This window comes from Nansenia antarctica (genome assembly GCF_963989245.1).
Source record: "Nansenia antarctica genome assembly, chromosome: 6".
NCBI classification, from domain to species: domain Eukaryota; kingdom Metazoa; phylum Chordata; class Actinopteri; order Argentiniformes; family Microstomatidae; genus Nansenia; species Nansenia antarctica.
This window is the reverse complement of record NC_137676.1, coordinates 59,956,866-59,980,344: the sequence shown is the minus strand read 5'-3', so window position 1 is coordinate 59,980,344 and position 23,479 is coordinate 59,956,866. Positions and strand designations below refer to the sequence as shown.

Genomic DNA, 23,479 nt, shown 5'->3' with positions numbered 1-23,479 from the left:
AGACTGTTGGAGGAACACTCGTGGTGCGTTCACGACATGTGTCTGAATTACCACTTTGAAATGTCTCATTTGGAAACTCGTTGTACAAAGATGATACCCGAGTTTCTGACTCAGAGGGTGTCAGAATCCACCAATGGGAAGCCTCGGTTACCTTTCACTCTGAGGTTCCAAGTCTCCGAGGTGTCATGACCTTAGACACCTCGCCCCCCCCCCGTCTGGGAGACTCTGGTGTCAACGCAGCGTTACCACGGCGACCAGAACTGGTCACCCTGTGACGACACACAACGTTACCACGACGACCAGAGACACAGCCTCCTGAGAAGCAGTGAACCAGGAAGAGCTCCAGAGGGTCTGATATGTGCAAAGTATTCTAGTTCCATCCTCCTATCCCTATAAGTTCTTTATTGTTGCGATCATGTATACTCAATTCTTTTAAATGTTTAAATGACCAAATACTTGGAGAAGAAAAAAACGTCATTAAAAAGAATAATGTTGAAATGAGAATTTATGACTGGCAAAAGTTTATTTATTTTTGGGGGTTGTATCTGTGTTTGAACCACCTGTGTTTTCACACACAATCATTTCATTGGATGAGAAATATCTTGCCCCACCCCTCCCATGGTGACACATTAAGTGTGATAGCTGTCAGCCTGTCATGTGTCTCAGACATACATACATACATACATACATACATACATACATACATACATACATACATACATACAGACAGACAGACACAATGAGGTGATACAATGTGGACAGACTAGTTCATACAGGGGAGAGCTGTATCAGTGAGGAGCAAGACAGAGAGCTGAGCACTGATGTGGGAGACAGATCATAACCGTAAGTTGGTGTTTTACATAGTTTTTCACTGTTTAATATGATTTGAATAAACTTGCATGCCTTTGTATCATCTCACAAAATGATGTAGCCCTAACATACTACAGTAGCCAACTGTATGTGACCAGCCTGTTAAGAAAGCCTCAACCTGATTTTGTCCAGCTGACTGTGATCTAGTAGGTTCAACTACATGGGGCCCTAGATAATAATAGATAATAATGACTGTGTCTAGACTAGTCAACAGTCTTTACAAAGGTCACTATTGACCAATCAGCAGAGCTATAAGACTGACAGAAGACTGTTGAATACACTCCTCTATGAAGGGTCAATTAGTTGGTTTACTGTATGTCTTTTTTATGTAAAAATGGGCTTGTGTGATCAAAGTTAACTTTTAGGGTTATAGAGAGACATTGTAAATATCCCTTGTTAGCTTCAGGAGAGAGAGATACTGTATATACAGTATCAGCATACTTTCATGTCCCTTTCCTATGCTGTAGTTTCTCACTTCACAGTTTTTAACTTTGGTCTCCTTTAATGTGCTGCGTGTGTTCATTGTTCAGGTTTACAGCAAGAGGTCCTTTGAGAAGAGAGTGGAGGAGACCCCTGGCTCTAAAATGAGTCTCTCTGGGGAGAGAGAGGAGGGGACCACTGCCTCTAAAATTAGTCTCTCTGGGGATGTTGAAGCCATGGGGTAAGAGAAGAGTCTCTGGAGGGCATTTACCATGAAGATGATGATATTGATGATGATGATTATAGATACTTCATTCATAACCAGATTAATGTTAGACATAGGAATGTATATGTACTGTAGTTCAATGCACACTGTATTTACTGTGTAAACTAGTCTCAGGGAGATCACACTGAACACCAAAGGCTCAAAGATGATAGATCAACATGTCATGATGCATTGTTACACAGATCAAGCTTCATACACTCAAACTCAAAGGTTTTGATGTTCCACTAAGATCAAGCCTACACACATGCAGTTGGACAGTGGTGTGTTTTCCCTGAGTTGTTGGATGTACAGATGTCCCCTCTCCCTTGTGTGCAGTGTGCAGGGTGTAGTGTGTAGTGTGCATGGTGTAGTGTGTAGTGGCAGTGTAGCTCTCGTGATGAGTAGCCCCGCCAGTCCAAATGGATGTCCTAATGGTAGAATCTTAGGTCATCCAGGCCAGGGGAGAGATCCCCAGTTTGAGCCCTGCTGGTTACATCAATCCCACTCTGACCACCAGAGGGCAGCAGTGTATGCTCATAAGAGTTTGTCACATTGGGTATTTGAGCCATGATGCTGTACTTATCTTATTGAAGTTCTTGCAGTCCAAAGAGAACAAGACTGTGATGACAGAGGCAGGAGACTAAGGGAGTCTTGAGGAGAGAAATACCCACTGTGTTGTAATCACACATGACCATGACCCATCTTCCACTAATAGCATAAAGAAGTACATATGTTTCCATTGTCAGTTTTGCTTTGAAGCACACTTCCACTTCAACATGGTTTTGTTTCCCATTCTTTTAGAGGTAAAACGGATATGACCCCTTGAACTTTAATCATGTGTGGTATTTGACATTTTAGATTTAGGGTCTGCTTTTGAGTGTGTTTATTTTCATGTTTCACCTGAACTTTTTTGAAATTGTCCTCCTGCTTCCTCCTGCTGTGAGAATAGCGCTCCATCACTTTGTCAATGATGTTGTCCCTTTTCCACACAAAACACACACGCACACACATGCATACGCGCACACACACACACACACACACACACACACACACACACACACACACACACACACACACACACACACACACGCACGCACGCACACACACACACACACACACAGTAACACAGCTGTTATGAAACACACAAAATACATATCAATAATTTATACAGATGAGGTAGTTAGGTTTGGTTTGAGTTCAGAAACTCTGACCCTGGACCTTTTTAGATGCTTGTTTTGTTTTCATACAAATTGGATTTGACGTACTATGGGCATAAAGCAATAATGCTCAAAGGACATGATTGAAATGGTAAGATGTCAGGAAAGAAAGGCCTCTAGTCGCTGCCAGATAATGAAGTTGACCACACCAAGTCAATTCTGTGATGTAGGTGCAATAGCGACCACTGGCAGATTAGCCAGATCAGTCCAGTAATCTGCAACAGGGTTGACAATCATTTCAACATCTAACAATATATAAACAAATAAACAGGATAGTTACTGTCCTCCAAGATGGAGTCCCATTGACAATATCATTATCCGCACTCATAGTTCAGCAGCACATAACTGTACAGATGACATATTGCATTCAATACCCACTATGGGGCAACAAAGTAACTTTTTAAATATAACCTTGATGCCTGATCTGTCTTGAATGTGGGGTTGAAATGGATAGCTAATCTACATGATTGTTGTGTAGCCCAATATGTGTATGCATCTTTCAAGGCAAACGATAACATTCGTCTTTTGTTTGGAGGGTATTTACATGTAGACGTCAGATATACACGTATTGATGGACATTAATGGGCATGGGCTTGCCCAGCAAAGTTAAGACATGATTGCAAACTAGCATTCAATTAAAGCCTCCCTTATACGTTCATTGTAGAAAAATTATTGTACCACCCGGCCTGATAGAAGCAATAAGAAAGACAGAAATGTTATGTGATTTCCATGGGCACTTGAAGGATTTATTTGGATGGTTTCTGTCTCTGCCCAGATGGACTGCAGTGGGCAGGACCGGGTCATGTAGGGATGGGGGGTAGATATGGTGTCAGACAGTAAGGATGCTATTGGAGGTGGACAGTTTGAGCTCCTCCCGGGGGTTCTGCAGGGTATCTCGCGGGGCAGCATACTCGAGCACATTGGGTAGTCCGTGCACCACACAGCAGCTAACGCCACTGCGGAAGATGCCCATGTCATGGGCGTCATGCCACTCATCTGTCTTCTCATCGTAGCACTCCACATTGCAGGTACCTGTGCCAGTGAAGCCGCCCACCACAAACAGAAGATCATCCACCACCTCGATGCCAAAGTTGCTCCGTGGGTTCAACATGGTGGGAACTGCGCGCCAGGTGTTGGTCTGGGGATTGTAGCACTCTGCGTGTCGCAGACAGTTGGCTCCATCAAAGCCGCCCACCTAAGAGAGGATAGGAGAAATGTGGGTCAATAACAGAATATCAGAACTTGAGCATAGATTTATTGTGTATTTTTATGTAGGTCTCACCGCATAGACCTGCTCCCCATAGGCGATGACCCCCAACCCAATGCGGCGGCTTCTCATGGGGGCGATCAGAGTCCATTGGTTGGTCTCAGGGTTGAAGCACTCTGCTGTACACAGCCGCTCATTCCGATTCATACCACCACATATGTATACCTAGAGTTAAGGCAACTTGTAAATTCATCCATCCTGGCTTTTTAATAGATTCATTGTACAATAGTTATCAAGTTGTGTTCCAGGTACAGTTAGTCTTACCTATTCCACTTACCTTTCCAAAAAGTGTGGTGGCACTGGCATCACTTCTCTGCTCATGCATGGGTGAGATGAGTGTCCACTGGTTGGTCTCAGGCTCATAGCGCTCAGCAGTGTTGAGTCGCACATAGCCATCAAAGCCGCCCATGGCGTAGATGCAGCCACCCAGCACAGCCACACTGACCCAGCAGCGCCGTGAGTGCATGGGTGCCACTTGGTGCCAAGTGTGTGTGACTGGGTTGAACTTGCGCACACTACTGAAGTAGTCAACGTCGTAAAAGCCTCCCACGCAGTACACAAAACCATTGAGGTAGGCAGCACCGTAACAGGCCCGTGCGCTCTCCTCCTCTCGAGTCACATTGACCCATCGGTCAGCCCGTGCATCATACGCCTCAATGCCATTGGTGAGGCTGCCACCACACCAACCACCGATGGCCAGTAAGATGGCATAGGGCAGGCGAGGGCGGGTCAGAGGGTTGCTGCTGTCAGAGCTGAACATGGCCTTCAGTGCGTTGATGATGATGGGCTTGCAGTCATCATTGGCTCTCACCAGTGGATTATTCTTCACATTGTTCATGAAGTAGTCTGCTGTCATCAAGGCCATGCGTACCTAAGCAAACAGACACAGACAGATATGGACACAGAATGCAGTCGGCAGCCTTTATGAAATGCATCAAACATTTACGTGTTACGTGTGTTGTCCAACTCTCAGTCACCTTAGGCAACAGCACCGAGATCTGGGCTTCGCGGTCTTGAGGAGAATGGCCAATCCAGCACAGGATGGCCTCAAACACTACATCTTCCTGCTTCACATTCAGGTCGTCCTTCTCAATGATGTCACGAAACTGCCACAGCGAGAGTTCTAGGAACTCCTCGGAGCTACGCACCATCTCCTTAAAGTGATGCAGGATGAAGAGAGAGGACCTGCGCCTCAGCTCATGGCAGGAGTAGAAGTCTGCAAACGTACAGATGCCAATGCAGTTCTCCGGGCACAGCTGGGCCTCTAGGTAGTCAGAGCAGGCTTGCACAATGCCCATGACAGAGAACTGATCTGCAGCCACCAGAAGCTGCTCCACATTCTCGTCAGTGACAGGCACAGAGCGTGTGTAGGCATACTCAATAATGAGACGCATCATGTCCGGTGACACACCAGGAATATTGTACACCCGCTTTTTGTTCCAGACAATTGTGAAGAGAGCTCTGTGGGTCAGGGTTTAGAGAGGAGGGATATGATGGTCAGGAATCATCCATACTGTACCTGATTTTCTCAATACTCTTTTCAATACAGCACAGCTATATAATAAACACCCTCTGCAAGTATATGACAATATAAAGAGGGGTACACAAATATTATGAATCAATAGTTGCATGCTATCTTTTATAGAATGTATCATTGCTGCCACAAAGAACAATGTGTAAGCTCTTGTAGGATCTGGCTATTTTCTTCTGATTATCCTTTGGATCCATGCCAAGTGAATCCCTGCCATCCATCATGGCCACATCCCCACAAAGTTAAGACACTCACCGGAAATATGGACTGCAGCCGCAAAGGATATTCTTGTGTGCGTTGAAGTCGATGCCATTGACTTTAATCACCACGTCACAGAATTTTCCTTCCATCCTCTATCAAATGATGGTAAGTGTAGTGTCCTTGTTTTTCAATGAAGGACGACGATACGTTAAATGGAGTGGCCGACCAGAAACCACAAAGATCAAAATGTTCTGAGCCTTGACTGTCTTACACTAATGTTAGCTAGCCAGATTCTAGCTAGACACATTATTTAGACACATAGAAAGACAAACTAAAACACTCGAACAACAGTCACATGAACAACTACAGGACAGTCTTGTCAGATACGGTAGCTAATCAGTTTCGTGTTTGTAAATATGTCGTGTTGCCATCTGTCAGTGGGTATCATCATAACAAGGCAGTCATCACCCTGCAATTACTAAGGGTAGAGGGTAATAGAGGGTAATAGCGTGGCTAATGTTAACAAGCTAACGGTTGATAATGCTAACGTTTAGGACGTTATCACATCATTTCAGTCAGTCTAACTTGATAACTAAGTTGATAGTCTCTTTTTATCAGCACAGCACGTTTCATACACGTTTCAATAACACCGTAGCATCTCAGTAGAACTCACCGAGACGGCAAATAGCAGCAGACGTGTAACTTCAGGGGCTACAGGTCTTTCGAGGTTCGGTGGATCTGGTTGGGGAAGATATTTCCTTTACTGAATATTTTAGAAAGCTATACTAGATTTACCGATAGTAACCACACACATATATTTTACTTACACGTGTTACTCCGTTCTCTGCCTCAACATGCTTCCAGTGGCGGTAGATATTGATAGATATCGGCTGGCCAATAGAGGGCGCTAGGGCGTTTTGAGGGACTTTAAGAACGTAATTGAACGGGAGAGCCTTCTTTATGCTGCCATCTTGTCCGTGTCTCAACCGGAAGCCTATATGGAGCATGTTCATCTGTGACAGAGTTAGAAACATTTGAGGAGTCACCAAGAGCCAAGTCAGGCTCAGAAATGGAGGATACTCTTTCTGGGTCACTTAGATATAAATCATGTTCATTAACTTTTCTGAAAATTCCTTTTGTTGATGAGCGTGACCTTGTTTGTTGTATTCCTACATGTCTTATGCCTTTATTAGTACAGGGATCACTAACACCCTGTGCAAAACCTCCACTGGCTGTGTACTGATGGTGTCTGTTAGTATAATGTCAGAGTACATTTACATTTACAGTCCCACAGAGTACATTTACATTTGTCAAAAATGGTCGTCTCTTTTTTGATATTAGCTGTGTTGATATTACCCCCCTGCCCCCCTCTACCCTTTCTGTCAGCCCTGAAAATAGGGTAACCATTATGTCATCATCCGATATGGATGTGCTTAACCATTACTGAAAAAATTAAAATGTCTGCATTAGGTAAGAGAAGATAAGTTGACATTGTGTATTGTACACGTATTGTTATTTACAAAAAAAACTGTTCTTAAAGGCAGACTAACTGCTTTTTAAAGAACTCACTACCCAACCAACTCAAAGACATACATACTTACTCCACCTTCACAACACACATGAAAGCCTGGCTGACACAGAACTATACTTGTCCTCATTAATCCCTCTCTGTGCTGCCTCCCCATAATGCCTTTTTTTGTATGTTTTGTTTTGTTTAATGTTTAACTGTTTAACTGTTTGTAAGTGCTTAATGTTGTGTGGCCTGTAATTGTCCTGTGGCTTCTATGTGCTTGAAATGTCGCTGCCCCCATAAGTGTGTATGTGGTGTTTGTTGTAGCCCCTTCAATCACCTCAGCTTGCTTACGTGTGTTTTTTGTCAAGTGTGATGTTGGGGTACCTTGTCTCAGCCACGTGTTCTTAGAATTTTTAAATGTTTTATTTTAACTAATGACGTTACTTTTCAGGATGCCATGTTGCAACTGGCCGGGGACTTCAGCTGAAAATTAGCCGACTAGGCTAACGCTGCCTTTTTTACTATATTTTATATGGTTCATGTATTAGGATTGTCCTCAATATAATAAACTAATAAAAACAAAAAAAAACAAAAAAAAAGTTAACAGTTTGAACCCTCTCCTCCCCTCCTACCTCTCCCACCAACCCCTCTCCTCCACCCACCCCTCTCCTCCACCCTCTCCTCCCACCCTCCCTTTCTCCCACCCCTCCCCTCCTCCCTCCCCTCCTCTCACCCTCCTCCCTCCCCTCCTCCCTCCCCTCCTCTCACCCTCCTCCCTCCAACCCCTCCCCCTCCTCCAGGACTCGTGAGAGCCTTGCCTCCAACACCTCCAGCATCATGACGGAGAATAACAGACGTCAGAACTCTGCAATCCTGAGCCCCCGTCACATGATCCCCGGTCACCTGACCAGCGTCGGCCCGCCCTTCAACTTCCGCGCTAACCCACAACCCCCTGCTTCCGCGCAGAAGGACAAGCTGACCAAGCCCCCGACCCTGGCCTCCATCACTAGCGTCTGACAGACAGACAGACAGACAGACAGACAGACAGATAGGCAGACACAGGCAGAGAGACAAACAGATGGACAGAGAGAGACAGACAGACAGACAGACTGACAGAGAGACACGCATACAGACAGACAGAGACAGACAGACAGACTGACAGACAGAGTCAGGCAGACAGACAGACAGACAGACTGACAGGCAGACAGATAGGTAGCGAGACAGACACACAGGCAGACAGACACACAGACAGACACACACACACACACACACACACACACAGAGAGACAGACAGACAAACAGGCAGACTGACAGACAGACAGACCTAGAGAGACAGACAGACACACAGACGCACAGACAGACAAACTGACCTCCATCGCAGGCGTCTGATGGATGTACGGAGGGACTGATCGAGGTGGAGGAGATGGGAGCAACCCTGAAGCCCCCCCTTTCCCTCCCTAGGGATGATGGGACTGTTCGTGACACTGGCATGACTTCCACTTACTGTTCTTACTGCTTCTAGAACACTCTACTGCAAAAACAACAACAACAACAACAACAACAAGAAAACTAAAATATCCTCTCTACCCTGCCCCCTCCAGGATGTACCTGGCTTGGGACTGAAATGATTGTTATTTTTTGCCTTTTCCAGAATTCCTGGATGTTGTAACTGGAGAGAGTTGTTGCCAGGAGACACAGACTGTTGGAGGAACACTCATGGTGCGTTCACGACGTGTGTCTGAATTACCACTTTGAAATGTCTCATTTGGAAACTCGTTGTACAAAGATGATACCCGAGTTTCTGACTCAGAGGGTGTCAGAATCCACCAATGGGGAGCCTCGGTTACCTTTCACTCTGAGGTTCCAAGTCTCCGAGGTGTCATGACCTTAGACACCTCGCCCCCCCCCCGTCTGGGAGACTCTGGTGTCAACGCAGCGTTACCACGGCGACCAGAACTGGTCACCCTGTGACGACACACAACGTTACCACGACGACCAGAGACACAGCCTCCTGAGAAGCAGTGAACCAGGAAGAGCTCCAGAGGGTCTCTGATATGTGCAAAGTATTCTAGTTCCATCCTCCTATCCCTATAAGTTCTTTATTGTTGCGATCATGTATACTCAATTCTTTTAAATGTTTAAATGACCAAATACTTGGAGAAGAAAAAAACGTCATTCAAAAGATGTTGAAATGAGAATTTATGACTGGCAAACGTTTATTTATTTTTGGGGGTTGTATCTGTGTTTGAACCACCTGTGTTTTCACACACAATCATTTCATTGGATGAGAAATATCTTGCCCCACCCCTCCCATGGTGACACATTAAGTGTGATAGCTGTCAGCCTGTCATGTGTCTCAGACATACATACATACATACATACATACATACATACATACATACATACATACATACATACATACATACATACATACATACATACATACAGACAGACAGACACAATGAGGTGATACAATGTGGACAGACTAGTTCATACAGGGGAGAGCTGTATCAGTGAGGAGCAAGACAGAGAGCTGAGCACTGATGTGGGAGACAGATCATAACCGTAAGTTGGTGTTTTTAATAGTTTTTCACTGTTTAATATGATTTGAATAAACTTGCGTGCCTTTGTATCATCTCACAAAATGATGTAGCCCTAACATACTACAGTAGCCAACTGTATGTGACCAGCCTGTTAAGAAAGCCTCAACCTGATTTTGTCCAGCTGACTGTGATCTAGTAGGTTCAACTACATGAGGCCCTAGATAATAATAGATAATAATGACTGTGTCTAGACTAGTCAACAGTCTTTACAAAGGTCACTATTGACCAATCAGCAGAGCTATAAGACTGACAGAATACTGTTGAATACACTCCTCTATGAAGGGTCAATTAGTTGGTTTACTGTATGTCTTTTTTATGTAAAAATGGGCTTGTGTGATCAAAGTTAACTTTTAGGGTTATAGAGAGACATTGTAAATATCCCTTGTTAGCTTCAGGAGAGAGAGATACTGTATATACAGTATCAGCATACTTTCATGTCCCTTTCCTATGCTGTAGTTTCTCACTTCACAGTTTTTAACTTTGGTCTCCTTTAATGTGCTGCGTGTGTTCATTGTTCAGGTTTACAGCAAGAGGTCCTTTGAGGAGAGAGTGGAGGAGACCCCTGGCTCTAAAATGAGTCTCTCTGGGGAGAGAGAGGAGGGGACCACTGCCTCTAAAATTAGTCTCTCTGGGGATGTTGAAGCCATGGGGTAAGAGAAGAGTCTCTGGAGGGCATTTACCATGAAGATGATGATATTGATGATGATGATTATAGATACTTCATTCATAACCAGATTAATGTTAGACATAGGAATGTAGATGTACTGTAGTTCAATGCACACTGTATTTACTGTGTAAACTAGTCTCAGGGAGATCACACTGAACACCAAAGGCTCAAAGATGATAGATCAACATGTCATGATGCATTGTTACACAGATCAAGCTTCATACACTCAAACTCAAAGGTTTTGATGTTCCACTAAGATCAAGCCTACACACATGCAGTTGGACAGTGGTGTGTTTTCCCTGAGTTGTTGGATGTACAGATGTCCCCTCTCCCTTGTGTGCAGTGTGCAGGGTGTAGTGTGTAGTGTGCATGGTGTAGTGTGTAGTGGCAGTGTAGCTCTCGTGATGAGTAGCCCTGCCAGTCCAAATGGATGTCCTAATGGTAGAATCTTAGGTCATCCAGGGGAGAGATCCCCAGTTTGAGCCCTGCTGGTTACATCAATCCCACTCTGACCACCAGAGGGCAGCAGTGTATGCTCATAAGAGTTCGTCACATTGGGTATTTGAGCCATGATGCTGTACTTATCTTATTGAAGTTCTTGCAGTCCAAAGAGAACAAGACTGTGATGACAGAGGCAGGACACTAAGGGAGTCTTGAGGAGAGAAATACCCACTGTGTTGTAATCACACATGACCATGACCCATCTTCCACTAATAGCATAAAGAAGTCAATATGTTTCCATTGTCAGTTTTGCTTTGAAGCACACTTCCACTTCAACATGGTTTTGTTTCCCATTCTTTTAGAGGTAAAACGGATATGACCCCTTGAACTTTAATCATGTGTGGTATTTGACATTTTAGATTTAGGGTCTGCTTTTGAGTGTGTTTATTTTCATGTTTCACCTGAACTTTTTGAAATTGTCCTCCTGCTTCCTCCTGCTGTGAGAATAGCGCTCCATCACTTTGTCAATGATGTTGTCCCTTTTCCACACAAAACACACACGCACACACATGCATACGCGCACACACACACACACACACACACACACACACACACGCTCGCACGCGCACACACACACACACACACACACAGTAACACAGCTGTTATGAAACACACAAAATACATATCAATAATTTATACAGATGAGGTAGTTAGGTTTGGTTTGAGTTCAGAAACTCTGACCCTGGACCTTTTTAGATGCTTGTTTTGTTTTCATACAAATTGGATTTGACGTACTATGGGCATAAAGCAATAATGCTCAAAGGACATGATTGAAATGGTAAGATGTCAGGAAAGAAAGGCCTCTAGTCGCTGCCAGATAATGAAGTTGACCACACCAAGTCAATTCTGTGATGTAGGTGCAATAGCGACCACTGGCAGATTAGCCAGATCAGTCCAGTAATCTGCAACAGGGTTGACAATCATTTCAACATCTAACAATATATAAACAAATAAACAGGATAGTTACTGTCCTCCAAGATGGAGTCCCATTGACAATATCATTATCCGCACTCATAGTTCAGCAGCACATAACTGTACAGATGACATATTGCATTCAATACCCACTAGGGGGCAACAAAGTAACTTTTTAAATATAACCTTGATGCCTGATCTGTCTTGAATGTGGGGTTGAAATGGATAGCTAATCTACATGATTGTTGTGTAGCCCAATATGTGTATGCATCTTTCAAGGCAAACGATAACATTCGTCTTTTGTTTGGAGGGTATTTACATGTAGACGTCAGATATACACGTATTGATGGACATTAATGGGCATGGGCTTGCCCAGCAAAGTTAAGACATGATTGCAAACTAGCATTCAATTAAAGCCTCCCTTATACGTTCATTGTAGAAAAAATATTGTACCACCCGGCCTGATAGAAGCAATAAGAAAGACAGAAATGTTATGTGATTTCCATGGGCACTTGAAGGATTTATTTGGATGGTTTCTGTCTCTGCCCAGATGGACTGCAGTGGGCAGGACCGGGTCATGTAGGGATGGGGGGTAATGGTGGGTAGATATGGTGTCAGACAGTAAGGATGCTATTGGAGGTGGACAGTTTGAGCTCCTCCCGGGGGTTCTGCAGGGTATCTCGCGGGGCAGCATACTCGAGCACATTGGGTAGTCCGTGCACCACACAGCAGCTAACGCCACTGCGGAGGATGCCCATGTCATGGGCGTCATGCCACTCATCTGTCTTCTCATCGTAGCACTCCACATTGCAGGTATCTGTGCCAGTGAACCACAGTGAACCGCCCACCACAAACAGAAGATCATCCACCACCTCGATGCCAAAGTTGCTCCGTGGGTTCAACATGGTGGGAACTGCGCGCCAGGTGTTGGTCTGGGGATTGTAGCACTCTGCGTGTCGCAGACAGTTGGCTCCATCAAAGCCGCCCACCTAAGAGAGGATAGGAGAAATGTGGGTCAATAACAGAATATCAGAACTTGAGCATAGATTTATTGTGTATTTTTATGTAGGTCTCACCGCATAGACCTGCTCCCCATAGGCGATGACCCCCAACCCACAACGTCGTCTTCTCATGGGGGCGATCAGAGTCCATTGGTTGGTCTCAGGGTTGAAGCACTCTGCTGTACACAGCCGCTCATTCCCATTGGAACCACCACATATGTATACCTAGAGTTAAGGCAACTTGTAAATTCATCCATCCTGGCTTTTTAATAGATTCATTGTACAATAGTTATCAAGTTGTGTTCCAGGTACAGTTAGTCTTACCTATTCCACTTACCTTTCCAAAAAGTGTGGTGGCACTGGCATCACTTCTCTGCTCATGCATGGGTGAGATGAGTGTCCACTGGTTGGTCTCAGGCTCATAGCGCTCAGCAGTGTTGAGTCGCACATAGCCATCAAAGCCGCCCATGGCGTAGATGCAGCCACCCAGCACAGCCACACTGACGTAGCAGCGCCGTGAGTGCATGGGTGCCACTTGGTGCCAAGTGTGTGTGACTGGGTTGAACTTGCGCACACTACTGGAGTAGTCAACGTCGTAAAAGCCTCCCACGCAGTACACAAAACCATTGAGGTAGGCAGCACCGTGAAAGGCCCGTGCGCTCTCCTCCTCTCGAGTCACATTGACCCATCGGTCAGCCCGTGCATCATACGCCTCAATGCCATTGGTGAGGCTGCCACCACACCAACCACCGATGGCCAGTAAGATGGCATAGGGCAGGCGAGGGCGGGTCAGAGGGTTGCTGCTGTCAGAGCTGAACATGGCCTTCAGTGCGTTGATGATGATGGGCTTGCAGTCATCATTGGCTCTCACCAGTGGATTATTCTTCACATTGTTCATGAAGTAGTCTGCTGTCATCAAGGCCATGCGTACCTAAGCAAACAGACACAGACAGATATGGACACAGAATGCAGTCGGCAGCCTTTATGAAATGCATCAAACATTTACGTGTTACGTGTGTTGTCCAACTCTCAGTCACCTTAGGCAACAGCACCGAGATCTGGGCTTCGCGGTCTTGAGGAGAATGGCCAATCCAGCACAGGATGGCCTCAAACACTACATCTTCCTGCTTCACATTCAGGTCGTCCTTCTCAATGATGTCACGAAACTGCCACAGCGAGAGTTCTAGGAACTCCTCGGAGCTACGCACCATCTCCTTAAAGTGATGCAGGATGAAGAGAGAGGACCTGCGCCTCAGCTCATAGCAGGAGTAGAAGTCTGCAAACGTACAGATGCCAATGCAGTTCTCCGGGCACAGCTGGGCCTCTAGGTAGTCAGAGCAGGCTTGCACAATGCCCATGACAGAGAACTGATCTGCAGCCACCAGAAGCTGCTCCACATTCTCGTCAGTGACAGGCACAGAGCGTGTGTAGGCATACTCAATAATGAGACGCATCATGTCCGGTGACACACCAGGAATATTGTACACCCGCTTTTCTATGTTGTTCCAGACAATTGTGAAGAGAGCTCTGTGGGTCAGGGTTTAGAGAGGAGGGATATGATGGTCAGGAATCATCCATATACTGTACCAGATTTTCTCAATACTCTTTTCAATACAGCACAGCTATATAATAAACACCCTCTGCAAGTATATGACAATATAAAGAGGGGTACACAAATATTATGAATCAATAGTTGCATGCTATCTTTTATAGAATGTATCATTGCTGCCACAAAGAACAATGTGTAAGCTCTTGTAGGATCTGGCTATTTTCTTCTGATTATCCTTTGGATCCATGCCAAGTGAATCCCTGCCATCCATCATGGCCACATCCCCACAAAGTTAAGACACTCACCGGAAATATGGACTGCAGCCGCAAAGGATATTCTTGTGTGCGTTGAAGTCGATGCCATTGACTTTAATCACCACGTCACAGAATTTTCCTTCCATCCTCTATCAAATTATGGTAAGTGTAGTGTCCTTGTTTTTCAATGAAAGACTACAATACGTTAAATGGAGTGGCCGACCAGAAACCACAAAGATCAAAATGTTCTGAGCCTTGACTGTCTTACACTAATGTTAGCTAGCCAGATTCTAGCTAGACACATTATTTAGACACATAGAAAGACAAACTAAAACACTAGAACAACAGTCACATGAACAACTACAGGACAGTCTTGTCAGATACGGTAGCTAATCAGTTTCGTGTTTGTAAATATGTCGTGTTGCCATCTGTCAGTGAGTATCATCATAACAAGGCAGTCATCACCCTGCAATTACTAAGGGTAGAGGGTAATAGAGGGTAATAGCGTGGCTAATGTTAACAAGCTAACGGTTGATAATGCTAACGTTTAGGACGTTATCACATCATTTCAGTCAGTCTAACTTGATAACTAAGTTGATAGTGTCGTATATTTTTACACATTAATAGCCTTCTTATATAACGTATATCTTACACATATATTCACGTATATTTTACACATATTACACGTATATTTTTATTACTTCATATATACTTTATTAATACTTTATTATTTCATTACAAATGATCGCGGGGAGATTTTCAATTGTCGCACATGCGCAGACACACACACACGCACATGCACGCCCCCGAGGGTCTAGGCCAATCAGAGGCCTAGAAGGAAGGATCACGATTGGCCAAGAACATACTGTGATGTGATTGGCTGAGGGCCGCTATAAAACCCTGTGCTGAGGAGGGAGCTCAGTCTGTTCGTCTGTCTACCTCTCCCCACGTCGTGAATGTTTTGTGTGCCTGTAATCTGAGGACCCGATCTTTTTTGAATAAATACTCTTAAACTTTGGCCAGGAGTTTTTACCTCTTCTTTGATCACTGAAACAGAGAAAATATTCTACATAAGTGGCGAGCTTAAAATCCAGGAGAATCCATAGCTTTGGATGACCGGCCGTTTTGCAACTCTTCAAGTCAACAAAGGGTAAGTCTCTGCTGAATTCGCCAGGACAAGGCGGAGCTGTGCAAAATAGACTGTGTATATCAAATAAGCTATATTTAAAACGAATCTTGAAGTATATAACTGGGTAGAGGTTAGACAGAGAGAGCCGGGTTGTAAAACCTGTATTGGGAAAAGCGTTTTAATTGTACGATTTTTATCGTGTGTGTGGTATTGTAATTGTGGTACAGCAGAGAAGGAGCTGCTTGTAGGTTTGTTTTGGGAACAAGGTATTAGCACAAAAGCTGAGGGAGAGACGTTTTCCTAGTGGGCTAATAAATGTGGTTTGTATCAGACAATAGTCTGATGGAGTGTAAAAGAATGAGAATTCTTGGTTAATGTGGTTTGTAAGTAAGAGTTTAGTCCGTGTTTGTCAGGAGATAGCTCTATTCGATGGTATGGAATCTGAATTCCTAGTTTGAAAGAGCAGAGTCCGTGTTAGTGAGCAGAAAATAGCGCTATTTTAAAGATATACATTGTTAATTTACTTGAGAGCACGGAGGAAAAACGTGGCTTTAGTAGAAAGGGCGCCATTTTTTTCTTTGTCTGAAACGCATGTCAGACACGAGGACACAGGCCGCTAGTTGAAAGGGCGCCATTTTTTCCTTTGTGTGAATGCATGTCAGACACGTGGAGACAGGGCCTCTAGTTGAAAGGGCGCCATTTTTTTCCTTTGTCTGAATGCATGCAGACTCAGTGGACACACAGAGCCTAGTAGAAAGCATACGCCATTTTAGGAGTATTTGAATAAGATTATCTTGGCAAATAATACGTTGAACTGCATTGAAAGATATTCTTGAAATTGCTGTGTCGTGGAGAATAATAATTATTGTGGAAAAGCAGTGTTGTGTGAAGTCCACAGCGGTTTTCTTCAGAGGCGGTAAGTAGAAGAAAGGATTGTTTGGTGGCCTCTTTCCCCCCCTTGACATCCATTTTTTCAAATACACACGCGCGGGTTTGATAGATTTCAGTACTCATCTCTTAAAGATAACGATAAAACCATACACATAGACTAATATTGAAAAAGACAGAGATATAGTGAATTGATCTCGGGGTATTTCAAATAAGTTTAAAGGTACGGTTACTCGGAAAACAGGAGTTTACACGGGGCCAGCACATTTCAAACACAGAGAGAGCATGCGGAGCGAATAGGCCCGCTTACAGAATATTGGTGAAAGAATCTAAAAGGTTAATGCATAGATTGATGTTGTGAATGACTTTTCAGTATTACATTGATTTAATTAATTACTTATCAGTTGAATTAATTATTCAGATCATTCATTTTCTGTTTCCCAAAACAATTGATTGATTCCATAAGTTTTAAATCAATGTATATGATGATATAGTGAATAATTCTAACTAATCATTCATTCCTTTCACTTAACAATTGATTTATGTATAGATTGTAAAAGTAAAAAAGATAGATTGTGAGTTTTAGGTAAGATATAGTCATTCTGTAAGACATTTTCAGTGTGGCGCCCTCTACTGGTCAAAACACGATAAGACGTTTTTAATTATTTACTGCCATCTAGTGGAAGAAACACGATAGGACATTTTTAATTATTTACTGCCCTCTAGTGGACGAAACACGATAAGACATTTTTTAATTGTTTGCTGCCCTCCAGTGGACGGAATACGATAAGACACTTTGGAACACTGGTCCTCCATCAGTGCATCCGCCTGAGGTCGACGAAATAGTCTTTTACAATAATAAATGGATGGTTACTTCAATTAATTTAAGTAATTACAAATTGATTGAATTAATTATTCAGATTATTTCATTTTCAGTTTTCACAAAACTTTGATCAATTGGTTTATAGTGGTCTAGGGATGACGTTTTCTTTCACAGGATTACATCAATGAAGTGTAAATGACTAAGTCTAGTTGATTGTGCATTCCTTCCGAGTAGCAGGTCGATTTCTTTACAGATTGTAATTGATAATTGATCATTTTGTTCCTTTCAAATAACAAGTCGATTTCCTTACAGATTGTAATTAATAATTAATCATTTTATTCCTTCCAAATGACAAGTCGATTTCTTTACAGGTTGTAATTAATATTCGTGTTTTACATCTTTTTATTTGAAGTTAAGTTCTTTTTTCACAGTTCTTGATTAAAGAATAGCAGAACAGTTTCTATCTGAGGATTGATCAATCAAGGGGTTGTGGATCAGAAAGACTTAGAGCGTGACCTGCTTTTGTAATTTGATAATTGTGTTGAACAGCCTTTGTAGTTTAATAATTAAGTTGACCTGAACTATAATTAGTATTGATTGAGCAATTAAGTGACACACATTCATACATAATAAGGGAAAAAACATTTAGATTAAAACACACACACATAGATTACATGTAAGTCAATAATACACAATACCACTGAAACAATCCGTTGTTCTGGAGTTGTAGTGTTCTGTGTGGACAGTTGACACAGTTAAGAGTTGGACTAGCATCTGTTTAGCAGATACAGCAACAGAAGGTGGGTTGTAAGAAAAGTACACCTTATAGCATATTTTCAGCATATTAAGCAGTATAAATATTTCAGACATGGGAGCCAAACCCAGTAACATTGTGAGGGCTGTTAATACAGACAAGGGAATATTAGCAAATTCATCCCCTGTGGCTATAGTGGAAAAAATGAATCCTCTTGTTAAGGAGATTAGCAAAATATCAACGAAATGGAATATTCGTTGGGCAGACATTGAACAACCATGGCCAGCAGAGGGCACCTTTGATTTACAATTAATTGCAACATTGGAGATACTTATCAATGCACATAAGGCGCATCAAAAAGGAAAGATTAGATCAGAGAAACGCAGGTTAGAGTTAGCTATTTTAGACCTCTTCAAGGTAGAGGGGCAGAAAGTAGCATTAGCTTGGAATGAGAAAACAGCTCACATGGATCCAGAAAAAAGAGATGAATTGGCCAAAGCAATGGAAGAGAAAGTGAACATTCCATTCTCACACACAGCTCCAATCTCCAGTCCTCCTCCCTATGCCAAGAGACTGGAGGACAATTCTCAGCGGATCTACCCTCAGGTCCCTGTCCTAAGTACGAGCGGAACCTTCACTATCCAAGATAAGGATGAAAATGTACTAGAGAGGGGAAGAGCGAGAGTGACCGTGGACTTCGAACCAGAGAACAGGTCAGGTGCCAAACAGAAAAAGAAGGAGGAGCCGAGGGGAAAAGGGGACGACAGGAGGGACAAGACGGATGACGGTGAAGATGGCAGTGGAGGTGATAGCAAAGATTCCAGTGATGACAGCAATGCACAAGGAGGCTACAGTGCTCCGATAAGAAAACTACTAGCCAGGGCCGAAAAGCAGGGAGGGAAAATACGCTATAAGAAGGGAAAAGAAGAAAATAGTTCTGAAGATGAGCAGAAGTCTCTGAAGGCAGGGAAGAGAAGAGAGAGCTTAAAGCAAAAGAAGAAGAAGCTGCAGGAAGACAGGGAGGAAGAGGAGGGAGAAAGGAGGGCAAGAAAACTCCGTGCGAAAATCCTAAGAAACGAAGAAGACTACAGACAACAGCTGCAGGACCTAGACGTAGAGAGAGAAACGTATCGTCAATCTCAAGCGGCAGCATCACCTGCATCCCGGTTGAACTCCCCAAGGTCCGGAGCGACACCAAGGCGGGAAGTAAAAACGGAGCCACAAGTAAGCGATTATGAAACAGCATCGGAAGAAGAGGCAACTCAGGGGAACTTCCCAGTGCTGATTCGAGGTAACCAGATGGAATATCGTCCTTGGAATCATACAGATCTGTCAGAAGTGATAGAAAAACTCCCAGTCCTGGAAGATGGTGGCCACCCCTGGACGACGCAAGTCGACGTGAGATTGACAGGAACGCACGCTGCTATGGGAGACTTGAAAAGACTCTTAGCTACCATTACAGGATTGGACACCATGCAGGAAATATTGATGAAGGCGGGACTTCATAGATATATCGATACATCCGTTTATGACCCAGAGCTCTTTGCAGCAAACAGAGGCAAGCTGTGGAAGGCAATCAGAGAAACATACCCTACTCACATTCACCCAGACAATGTCATTGTGAAGCCACTGGGGGGAGATGAAAATCCCCGGGGGTTTGTTGCCCGTGTGCACTCTCAATGGAGAAGTGTGACAGGGAAGGATGCCGAAGATAACCCGTTAGAAAAAGCCATAATCAGGGAAAAGATTCAACAAGGTCTCCCTACCCCAGTTAAGAACAAGTTAGCAGAAGTGGTGGGGCTACGACACATGAGCAAGGCTGTTTATATAGACAACATAGCACACCAAGTAGAATTATTTAGAAAGAAGATTCAGACACAGAAGGCACAAGACGAGGACTCACTCAGAAAACTAACTCAAGTGCAATTGACAGAAGGCAAGAAAACCAGAGAGAGAGAGCAGACTATAGCCCTACAGGTCCCATCTCAGCCACAGCAACTGCAAATTGTCCCTCCCCAGTCATACCCACAGGGGCCACAAGGGGGGAATCCATACCCACAGGGGCCACCAGGGGTGCAAGTGGTTCCATACCAGCCATACAACCAGCCTGGCCAAGGACCACCACAAGAGGGATGGACCACAGCACCGAGGAAGATGCTAGGACCATGTTTCCTATGCGGCCAGTATGGACACTTAAAACGTACCTGCTTTAAGAAGAACCAGGGGGGCGCAGGGGGGAAACAGAAAGGAGGATATAGGCCCCTGCTGCACCGGCTCCAGGAGTGGTGAACCCCTATGGAGGCCCAGCAGCTGCGATATAGGGGTGCCCAGAAGATCCGAAAGGGGGGTGCCAGCTGGTGGTGACAAACAGGCCTGAAGATGAACCTACAATATGGGTGTCGGTCAACCAACGTCCATTAGAATTGATGGTGGACAGTGGAGCAGCCTACACTTGTCTGAAGCCTGAAGACGCCACGCACCTTCCTATGTCTGGGAAATATGTGAAGACAATCGGATTCGAGGGAATTAAACAGCTGATCCCTACCACTGAGCTTGTAAGCTTAGAGTACAAAGGACAGAGAGCAGATCTGTCAATACTTGTATCAGAACACACGCCAATAGGGCTACTAGGGAGAGATGCACTATGCCAGTTAAATTGTACCGTGAAATGCACACCTGACGGCTGTCAGGTGACAGTGCCACAAGAGAACAGACAGCTGTCTGTCATGATGGACAACAACGCATCTATGGTATATTGGGTGGGAGGGCTTAGCCCAGACCTAATGGAACCAGCAAGGATGTGGGACAATTATATCCTGGCACACATGGCAGAGGCCAGAAGGCCTACTGATCCATTGCATTGTACACTCCAGTATTTTAGAGAAGTTGCAGATGCAACCCCAGATGAGTGGCTGAAGCATCAGCCAAAACAGGTACAGCTTAGTACAAGTTGTATAATCCTAGGCCCTCAGGGAGTGGCTATGAAGATAAACAGTGACACTTATCTAGATCAGGAGCATAAGATTGAGGGTAGCATCCCTCATGTGACACTTATGATATCTGAACACTATAAGCAGAAGCATTTAGGGGCAATGATGGCAGACTCAGAAAAAGCCAGATTTGTAACGACAAAAGAAAACCCTGCTATCTGGAGGAGCATTGATGGACAGTTCACAAAACTGATGATCTCTGCTCAAGGAATAGGACATCCGCAGACTGTGAAGCTAATGAACCAGCTAATCCTTCCTGTACAAGCTGACAGAGACCTCAGAGAAGAAATGATGCAGAATGTGCCAGCCGACCTGTGGGCCAAGAACAGTACAGACATTGGATTTGTGAAATCAGCTCGTCCATTGAGAGTTGAACTCATACCGGGTGCAGAACCCCCTTGGAAAAACCAATACCCATTGAAACAGGAAGCAATTGATGGAATTGAGCCACAGATCAAAGGACTGTTAGAGGCAGGAGTCCTGAAGATAACTCAATATCCGTTAAGCAATACACCTCTTCTGCCAGTGACGAAACCTGATGGTTCATATCGGCTGGTACATGACCTACGGGCTGTGAATGAGGTAGTTGTCAGCTATCCAGCTGAAGTTCCTGATCCTCATGTGCTGTTGACTCAGATTCCATCTACAGCCAAAGTGTTTACAGTGATTGATTTATGCGGGGCTTTCTTTTCTATACCTCTTAGTGTAGAAAGTCAAGGGTTATTTGGGTTTACCTACAAAGGTCAGCATTATCAATATACCAGAATGCCACAGGGGTACAAACACAGTCCTCATGTTTTTAATCAGGTCTTAAGGGAGGACTTAGACGGGTTAGAACAGATGATAAGTAGTACTGCCATTCAGTACATGGATGACATACTCCTTTGTGCCCCAGATGAAGAAACATGTCACAGGGATTCCGTTAAACTGTTAAAGGTTTTGGCGGAGAAGGGACACAAGGTGTCTAAAAAGAAGCTACAGTATTGTCAGGAAAAGGTAACTTACTTAGGACAATCCATTACACAGGGACATCGCAGCGTCACTAATGAACATTTGGAAGCTATTCAGAAGGCTCCAAAACCACGAACGGTTAGGGAAATGATGATGTTTTTGGGCATTACTGGGTATAGTTCAGCATGGGTGGAGGATTACACTAGACTAGTCGCTCCATTGAGGGGAATGATTAAGGAAACAGGTAGTGATAACCTCCAATCTTGCATTACTTGGACAAGGGAAGCTGATTTGGCGTTTGAGACAATTAAACACAAATTGCAAGAAGCGCCAGCTTTAGCGCTTCCAGATTATTCCAAAGAATTTGGATTGTATGTTTCTTCTTCAGCCGAGGGGAAGTATGCCTGCGCTGTTCTCACGCAACCAACAGGCATTGGACCTAGTCCACAGCCCATAGCCTATTACTCTGTCGCATATTCAGAGGTAGAAATGGGTTTCGCGCCATGCTACAGAGCAATGGCCGGGGCTTATCTTATGTACGAGAAGGCAACAACCTTAACAATGGGGTACCCAATTACCATTCTCTGCCACCACAGTCTAAGGAACCTCTTGAATCAAGGCAAGTACACTTTGACGATGCCTAGGATTAGGGATTATTACAGGATGTTGGAAAGGGAAGATGTAACATTACTAAGATGTAACACACTTAACCCAGCAGAGACCTTGCCAACCCCAGAAGATGGGGAACCACACGATTGTGTGAAGGAAGCTACGAGGTACTCTAAGCTTAGAGCAGATCTACTAGCTTTGCCTTTAAAGGAAGCTGACGTTGAGTATTGGACTGATGGATCTTGTTACCGGGTAGGAGAAAATTTACGTGCCGGGTATGCCATAGTCCGATCCCAAAATTCGGAGTTCATTGTGGAACAAGCCGAGGCTGTTCCTCAGCCTTGTTCAGCTCAGTTGGCTGAATTGATTGCCCTCACAGAAGCATGCAATTTGGGAACCGGACAAAGAGTGACAGTATACACCGACTCTGCCTATGCCCACAATGTGTGTCATTTACATGGAGCTGTATGGAAGGGACGGGGTTTTAAGAAAACTGATGGTTCGCCTATTCAGCACCACGCTCAAATCATGAAGCTGTTACAAGCCATGATGAAACCAAGGGAA

The 23,479-nt window shown here is 44.1% G+C and overlaps 3 protein-coding genes across 3 annotated transcripts in view; 1 reads left to right on the top strand and 2 right to left on the bottom strand.

The window, feature by feature from the left end:
- Nucleotides 1-23,479, top strand: part of LOC308160752 (kelch-like protein 10) — a gene marked incomplete at both ends in the record, with an annotated part of 125,048 nt that overhangs the window by 39,513 nt on the left and 62,056 nt on the right. The gene's annotated exons all lie outside the window — the stretch shown is intronic.
- Nucleotides 3,602-5,920, bottom strand: LOC308159641 (kelch-like protein 10; the record flags this gene model as incomplete). The annotated part of the gene is made up of 5 exons (XM_080533457.1): nt 3,602-3,967; nt 4,055-4,204; nt 4,317-4,910; nt 5,017-5,500; nt 5,826-5,920. 5 exons carry the CDS (start codon nt 5,918-5,920, stop codon nt 3,602-3,604), a joined length of 1,689 nt encoding a protein of 562 aa, XP_080389583.1.
- On the bottom strand, nt 12,582-14,425 carry LOC308159640 (kelch-like protein 10; the record flags this gene model as incomplete). The annotated part of the gene is made up of 4 exons (XM_080533456.1): nt 12,582-12,956; nt 13,044-13,193; nt 13,306-13,899; nt 14,006-14,425. The coding sequence occupies 4 exons, from the start codon at nt 14,423-14,425 to the stop codon at nt 12,582-12,584; spliced, it is 1,539 nt and encodes a 512-aa protein (XP_080389582.1).